The sequence below is a fragment of the Triticum aestivum genome, chromosome 4D (genome assembly GCF_018294505.1).
Source record: "Triticum aestivum cultivar Chinese Spring chromosome 4D, IWGSC CS RefSeq v2.1, whole genome shotgun sequence".
NCBI classification, from domain to species: domain Eukaryota; kingdom Viridiplantae; phylum Streptophyta; class Magnoliopsida; order Poales; family Poaceae; genus Triticum; species Triticum aestivum.
This window is the reverse complement of record NC_057805.1, coordinates 8742800-8751346: the sequence shown is the minus strand read 5'-3', so window position 1 is coordinate 8751346 and position 8547 is coordinate 8742800. Positions and strand designations below refer to the sequence as shown.

The window sequence follows — 8547 nt, the reverse complement described above, 5'->3', positions numbered from 1 at the left end:
GTCTTGAATCACTTCTCTCGCAGTGACATACTCCCGTCCCGTGTGAAGACGCCCGTTGATGCGTATGCATGGGTCGCTAGTGCACCATGCGCATGTTAGCCTAGGCGCTGCGGTTGCGATCTCGCCAGGCATACGTGTATGGCGTGTGAATGTCTGACTGAAATGTTCTCTGCCTCCGATGGCCGTACCGCCCGATTATTATCCAGCTTTTTTGTGCCTGCATGATTGGACATAGGATCAATTAGCTTGATCTGGAAGAGATCATGATCAGTTCGATGTTGGATGGTGTGGTGGTGGTGGTACGGTGGTGGGGCGTGCTAGCATGCATGTTCTGTGGTAATTTGGTGGTTACATGTGCAGCCAGCAGCCGATCGATGGTAGCAATAGCAAACCGATCAATCTAGTGATAATATTTACTACTACGTCACTTTATAGCACACTACGTTCCTATCCTATCTAACGTTGGCTCGTTAGATGAAACTAATAAATTAGTGACCATATATGTCTTTGGTTATTTGCTTGATCGCCGTGTCTTAAGCAACTGGCGGCAACAACTACAACGAGTGCGAGGGTTCTTCCGAAGATGGGCAGGAGACCGGCGACGTCGCCGGCCTGCCTTCCGGCGAGGGCAAGCAGCTGACGAGCCAGCTCCTGGACAAGTACAGCGGCTACCTGAGAAGCCTCTGGAGGGAGCTCTCCGGGAAGAAGAAGAAGAGCGGCAGGCTGCCGAGGGAGGCGCGCCAGAGGCTCCTGCACTGGTGGCATCTGCACCACGGATGGCCCTACCCATCGGTACGTGCTTGGCTATGTACTTTTGGGTTCATGCATGCATGCAGATCGTTACGTATCTTGGTTGGAGCTTCAAAAGCGCTAATGGCGCCATACGTTCCAGGAACCGGAGAAGCTGGCGTTGGCGGAGTCGACGGGGCTCGACACGAGGCAGATCAACAACTGGTTCATCAACCAGAGGAAGCGGCACTGGAGGCCGGCGCCGCCGGCGATGGGTAGCAGGTTGCAGCACATCGACGCCGGTGCTTCCAGCAGCAGCTCTCCTGCCGTCCTTGGGATGGAAGGCCAGCAATTCACCGGACGGAGTGGGTATCCCGACGGTGGTCCGTTTTGAGACCCTAATCAGTCGACTGCATGCCCCGCATCGTGTGCTAGCTCGCTACCATTGTGCACGCGCGTATGGAGTACAACACGCACGCGCTTCCGGACGTGCATGCAGTAGATTCATTGCAAAGTGAAGTTTACATGTGTAATAATGGAGCGTAAATGAGATCAACTTTTTTTAGGCAAAATTGTATGGATCATGGGGTTCGAGAAGCCAAATGTGCCGCCCCTGATCCAATGAATGTGAAAACTTGGCTAACCTATCAACATTGTCAAGGAGACGTAATGGCAGAAGCTTGGTCATTGCCTTGTATACGTACCATGCAAAATAATGGTTGCTACATGCTTTAGAGCCTCTTCCTGATATTGAGCGTTCAATGTTGCTTATGATGCTTTGGCGGGCGTGGCACACCCGTAACAAGATGGTTCATCATGATTCTTGTATTACGCATGTTAATCGTAGCCAAAACAAAGTTAGTGATAGTATATCCAAATTTGCTCGTCTAGAAGGCAGAACCATCACTTGGATTGGCTCGGGTCCTTCGGATGCTATGGAGCTAGCTACGATTGATTGTATTTTTTTTTAAAAAAAGGGGGGACTCCCCGGCCTCTGCATCAGAACGATGCATATGGCCACTTAGATAAATAAAATTGGTTCAACAATGTTGTAGAGTCGTAAAACAAAATAAAGTCGAGCTCACATAGACCTCGACGCGAAAACAGAAAAAGGCCATAAAGCCACAACCGGCTGGGAGAAATAAAGATAGGAAAACTAATTGCCTATCCTATTACATGACCGCCATCCAAACCGGTTGAAGATATCCCGCGCTACCATCTCCCACCGGACAGATCCAGTAACCAAACGCTCCCTGGCCTCCGTCGGAGTGAGTAGGGACCACATACGGATCAACACCGTAGCACGGAATACAACCTGCAAAAAATGAATAGTAGTTATTCTGTTAAAAGCCAAATCATTTCTGCAGTTCCAAATTGCCCATAACAACGCACAAACTCCTACACGAATGTGTCTAGCTGTAACGGACTCTATCCCATCCAGCCACGTTCCAAATAACGACCCGACCGAACTCGGAGGAGTAATGTTAAAGGCAATTTGCACGGAACGCCACAACATTCTTGCCAACGGGCACTCAAAGAAGAGATGCTTGATGGTTTCATCCCGATCACAGAAACTACACCTAGTAGATCCTGTCCAATTGCGCTTAACCAAGTTGTCCTTTGTTAGAATGACCTGTTTATGGACAAACCACATAAACACTTTAATTTTCAAAGGAACTTTGACTTTCCAAACATGTTTGGAGCTAGGAATGACACTCGAGTTAAGAACATCGATGTATGAAGGTCCCTTTGTTTAAGTGCAAATGGGTCAATCTGTCAGGAGGCGGGGTACAGGTAGACCCACAGTACGGAATGACAAAAGTGGATCTGAACAATCTTGGGTACACTGACGAACCGTTCGTCCTAGCCAATGATGTGGCACAGGTTATCTATGTGAAGGACATGTCTACCAGACCGAGGAAAAGAAAAGATAAGGAAGCGAATACATCATACGATGAGCCAAAGCGGCACATAGTTCTTTCAGGAAAAAGGGATATTGTGGGAGTGGAGGGCAAGACAGACATGTCTGAAGATTATGAAAAGTTTCATGAAATTCCTCCCTTCAAAGTCAAGGCTGACCCAAGCATCCTGATAAACGATGAAGATTATCCATGGTTACGGCGCAATAAGCAAATGACACAAGCGAAGAAAAAGTGAAGACTTTCTCCCGCAACTATTATGATGATACCATGCCAACTTTGTAATAGACGAGTATGATACCATTGTCCGTTTTGTACAAGAAGTGCATCTAGTTTTTGCCGTAACCCTCTCAACTTTCTTGCACATGCTATGTGGATGAAATGATGATACCATGCCAACTTTCAACCTTTTCAGAGTTCATTTGAAATGCTTTTCAATTTTAGGGTCTTATAGCTCAAAATAATTAGTAAATGCATGAAAAATAACAGGCCAAAAATTAAAAATTATGCCACCTACTGGGCCACCACGGCCTGAATACGATTAGAAACCCATCCATGGGCCAGGATTCAGGCCCGCAGAAGGCCCAGTAGGCCCACAGGCATGTACAGAGAGGTTAGGCCCGTAAGCCTGCTTTAGAGAGGAGCTCGACAGCTCAGGCGCACCGCACCTTATAAACAGGTGCGGCTCTCTCTTAACTAGCGAGGTGGGACTAAACTCACCACCACGCCGCTGTGCAAGGCCATTGGTCCCGGTTGGTGGCACGAACCGGGACCAATTCCACCCTTTGGTCCCTGTTGGTGCCACGAACCGGTACTAATGAGGCTGTGGCCCCACGAGCACCTTTAGTACCTGTTCGTGGCATGAACCGGTACTAGAGTTTCTTACTAGCTAAGCAGTTTTTTAGTCCCACCTCGCTAGCTGAGAGGCACTAGGAGCGGTTTATAAGCCCTGAGTGCAGAGACGATGAAGAAGAGGCGCAATGCTCACGTTGCTTAGCTTCAAGCCTTGAGGAATAAGGTAGACTGCATCGAGCTATGTGCAGTGCAGTCTACACTATTCCGAAAGGCTTGAAGGAAATCAACGCGCATTGCGCCTCTTTTTTATTTTTAATCATTAAAAGCAAAAAGAATTTTCATAAAGAACTTTTTTTGATAGAAACTTTAATAGCAGAAAGAATTATCATAAAGTAAAATAAATAAGTAATTAGAAACAAAATAAAATAAAATAAATAAGTTTTTTGTTGTACGTAGAAACAAAACAAAATAAATATAGCAAAAAAGAAAACAAAAAAACTAAATACAGCAAAAAGAATTTTCATAAAGAACTAATGGCACTAATAGAAAGTTTATATTTTTTCTAAAACTAATGGCACTAACAGACAGTTTATAATTTTGCTGACCTAAAAGCAAAAAGAATTAAAAATAAAGAAAAAACAAAAGAAAATAAATAATGCAAAAAACAGAACCAAAAAACTGGATTTTTTTAAATAACTGCCACCTATTGGGCCACCACGGCCTGAATACGGCTAGAAACCCAACCTGGGCCAGGATTCAGGCCCGCAGAAGGCCTAATAGGCCCACAGACAGCACAATGTGACATTAGGCCCGTAAGCCTGCATTTGAGAGGAGCTCGAGAGGGCAGCCGCAGTGGGGCTTATAAACCACTCCGAGCCCCTCTCAACTAGCGAGGTGGGACTAAACTTTTGGCCGCGGGCAGCGAAAGGCCTATGATCCCGGTTGGTGGCACCAACCGGGACCAATGCCCCCCCTTTAGTCCCGGTTGGTGCCACCAACCGGGACCAAAGGCCGCCGCTTCCCGCCCTTTGCGCTGCTGAAAAGGGGCCTTTGGTCCCGGTTGGTGGCACCAACCGGGACTAAAGGGGGCATTGGTCCCGGTTGGTGCCACCAACCGGGACCAAAGGTGTTCCTATATAAGGCAACACTTGAGAAATTTTCAGATACCTCGCCAGTTGCCCCCGACGCCGCCAGGCTGCCCGTGCTCGCCGTCGCCGCCCGCTCCTCGTCGCCGTCGCCCCGCGCCCTTGCCTCGACGGGTCGCCGCCCGGTGCTCGTCGCCGTCGCCCTGCCCCCACGCGCCGCCCCGCCTCGTGCTCCCCTGCTCGCGCGCGCCGCCTCGGCGCCCCGAGCCCTCCTGCCCGGCCCGCGCGTGCTCGCCGGCGCCCTCGCCGCCCCCGCCCCGTCCCGCCCCCGCGCGCCGGCGCCCTCGCCGCCCCCGCCGTCGCCATCGTCCTAGCCGCCCCCGCTGTGAGAGCCGCCGCCCCGGCTCTGTTTTTTTATTAGTTAATTGTTTTTTGATCATATATATATATATAATATAATGTATATGTGTATGTATGTGGCTATATGTTTTTGTTCATATGTGGCTATATGTTTTTTTATTTTTATTAGTTTAATTTTTTTGTTCATATGTGATGTATATGTGTATGTGGCTATAATGTATATGTGAACAAAAAAAAATTTGTATGTATGTAGATGTTCAAAATGTATGAATATATATGTCAAAAATGTTTTTTTGTTCATAGAAAGTTTTTTGTTCATATATAGAAAGTTTTTATATATGACAATGGATATATATTCGATATATATGAGAAATGATGATCCACATGGAAAAGTTTTATATATGCAAAAGTTACAATTTTAGAAAAGTTTTATATATCTAGCTAGGAAGGGAAGAAGAAGAAAAAGAAGGATAGGAAAGAAGAAAATAAGAAGAGGAAAGAAAGAAGAAGAGGAGAGGAAGAAGAGGAGAAATAAATAAGAAGAGGAAAAAAGAAGAAAAAGAAGAGGAGAAGAAGAAAAAATAGAATAGAAAAAATAGAAAATATTCTATTTTTTCTTCTTCTCCTCTATTCCTTTCTTCTCCTCTTTTTCTTCTTCTTTTTTTTCTTCAATCCTCTCCTCTATTCCTTTCTTCTTCTCCTCTTTTTATTTCTTCTTCGTTTTCTTATGTTTTATCGGGTCTGTCGTCGTCGATATATACCCCTCCCGATAACTTCAACACGAGGGGGGATAACTTCAACACGAGGGGGGGTCGATATACCCCCTCCCCGATAACATTATTTTCCCGTGTATATATGTCGTCTTGTCGATATAACCCCCTCCTGATAACTTCAACACGTGGGGGGGGGTCGATATACCCCCTCCCCGATAACATTATTTTCCCGTGTATGTATGTTGTCGTTGTTCGATATTACCCCCTCCCGATAACTTCAACACGAGGGGGGATAACTTCAACACGAGGGGGGGGTCGATATACCCCCTCCTCGATAACATTATTTTCCCGTGTATGTATGTCGTCGTTGTCGATATAAAACCCCCTCCCGATAACTTCAACACGTGGGGGGGGGGGGGTGGTCGATATACCCCCTCCCCGATAACATTATTTTCCCGTGTATGTATGTCGTCGTTGTCGATATATATAACTCCCTCCCAGATAACTTCGACATGATGGACGGTCGATATGTATACCCCCTCTCGACCGTGATAACTTATACCACGGGAGCACCCCCCGGCCCTCTCGCTCGACCAAAACTCTCGAGGACACCCAAACCCTAGAAAAAAACGATGTCGGTCTCCTACCCCCTCCCGCCGCGCCCCTACCCTTGAAGCGTTGCCTAGGCCACCCCAAACCCGGAATAAGCTAGGTCTACGTTTGCACTAATATATCCACCTGCTGTCATGTTTGTGTAATAATTGCCATGTTGTAATATTTGCAGAAACAATGGAGCACGGACGAGATGAGCAAGCAGAAGAGGTGTTGGGGGACATAATCTTCGCCGGAGGTGATATCTTGTCGTATCTTAACGACAATGTTGGTCTGGAAGAACAGGGTGAAGAAGCAGGCTACAGTGATCGAAGAGTGGAGGAGGAAAGACATGATTATGATGGCTCCGGTGACCCAATGCTGGTGCAAGAAGGAGCCCGTGGTGACGGCTCCGGTGACCGAACAGAGTCCGGCCAGGTAAATATATTAGTTAAGCCTGTGCTGACTAGCTAATTGATGCATTCATTGTTTTGGTATGTACACATATTAATTAACACTCGTCTTTCTTCTTTTTTCTAGCCCTCCGGATCGAGCACAACTGCGGTAAAGAGACGAGGCCCGAAGAGAAAGTTGCGCTCGGATGAAAGGTTTGAGATCACAGCAATCGCGCGCGACGGCCAACCGATTGAACCCCTCCGGACAAAGGATGCTTTTGCTGCTCAGTGCGGGGTTCTAGTTAGGGACAAGATCCCGATCAGCATCCACCAATGGTATAAGCCTAAGAAGGAAGACCCTGAGGTGTCTTATGTCAATGATATGCAGAAAGATGATCTTTGGACTGAGCTGAAGGCAAATTTCACCCTACCGCCAGAGGAGGATCCGGAGAAGCCAGTTATAGAGCAATTAATCAAGTCTCATGCTCTTAAGAAGATGGCAGACCTATTCAGGAGGTGAAAGAATGAGCTGAAAACGTTTGTCGACAAAGAAGAGACACCAGAATTCATCGGCCGGTATGAGAAGATCAGAGATCATTGGCCCGCATTTGTGGCCCACAAGACATCGGAAAAGAGTAAGAAGATGTCAGCGACAAACAAGAAGAATGCTGTGAAGAAGAAGCTTCACCATCGCACGGGGTCAGGTGGCTACCTCAAAGCCCGGCCTAAGTGGGCCAAGTCTGAGAGGGATCTGCTTGATAAAGGGATCGAACCAGAGACAATGAACTGGCCAGACCGTTGCCGGACTTGGTTCTTTGGGGCTGGCGGAACCTTGGACCCTGTATCAGGGAGGTGTCGTTGGACGGACGAGCAACTTGCAATACCCGTCAAGAAGCTTAAGCACTATATCGATGCAGCGCAGCAAGGGACGTTCGTTCCAGACAGAGAGAACGACGAGCTCACAATGGCCCTCGGGAATCCTGAGCACCCTGGACGGACACGAGGCACGCCAGGCTCCGTTCCGTGGAAGGCTAGTTTTCCGGACGCGGGCGGTTACAAAACCCAGGAGAGGAGGAAAAGAGGGGAGCAGATCCAAATTCAGAAGCTGCACGAAAGGGTTCAAGCGCTAGAGGAACAAGACGGCAATCGAGATGCCGAAACTGCCCCCGAAGCTACACCGCCATCTCAACGGAGAAGCAGCGTGGCTTCCACCGAGCTGCCTCAGCTGGAGCATGCGGCTCCTGCTAGCTACCCCGTGGATGCTATCACGCAGTCTCAACATTTCCACCTTATGGCGGAATGGCAGAACTTGAAAGTCAAGGCGGCTGTTGGCTCTGTTTTACCTACTGAACCCGGCGCAACCTACCACTGCCGGCCGATTCCAGAAGGATATGCTAGGGTGATGGTGGATGAAATAACGGAGGGATTTGAGGAGCTCCGGCTTGACCACCCTACCGGTGAAGGGGAGACTCGGCTGGGTTTAGCTCTGAAGACTCCATGCCTATGGCGGAAGGAGCTCATCAAGCTTCCGAACTGGACGGCTCCGGCGAGTAAGGGCACTCCGCCTCCTCCTCCGGCGAGTGATCAGGGCACTCAGCCTCCTTCTCCGGCGCGCGGCGGCACTCCGCCTCCTTCTCCGCCAGCGCCGGCGCGCCAGAGCAGCCAGCCTCCTCCTTCTCCGCCTCGTCAGCAAGGGCGGAAGAGACCCGCCGCCGATGCGGCTGCTCCGGCGCGTCGTAGTCCTTCTCCTCCGCCTCGTAAGCAAGGAAAGAAGACAGCCGCAGCCGGTCCGTCTGCTCTGCCGGCGTCTAGCAGTACAGCTTCCAGAGGCGGGAGGCAATACAGATTCGGTCCTTCTCTGAAGACTCCAGAGAAGTTACCATATGAGAGGACCGAGGAGGAGAACGCGAAGATCGTGCGAGCCGAAGTGAAGAACTTCTTTGAAGGGGTGAAAGCAAAG

General features: G+C 48.8%; 1 protein-coding gene across 1 annotated transcript; it reads left to right on the top strand.

Moving 5' to 3' along the window:
- Positions 1 to 275: 275 nt before the first annotated feature.
- LOC123096555 (homeobox protein knotted-1-like 4) lies at positions 276 to 1439 on the top strand. The gene is made up of 3 exons (XM_044518317.1): positions 276 to 336; positions 539 to 792; positions 893 to 1439. Exons 1-3 carry the CDS (start codon positions 276 to 278, stop codon positions 1121 to 1123), a joined length of 546 nt encoding a protein of 181 aa, XP_044374252.1. The 3' UTR covers positions 1124 to 1439.
- Positions 1440 to 8547: the final 7108 nt, after the last annotated feature.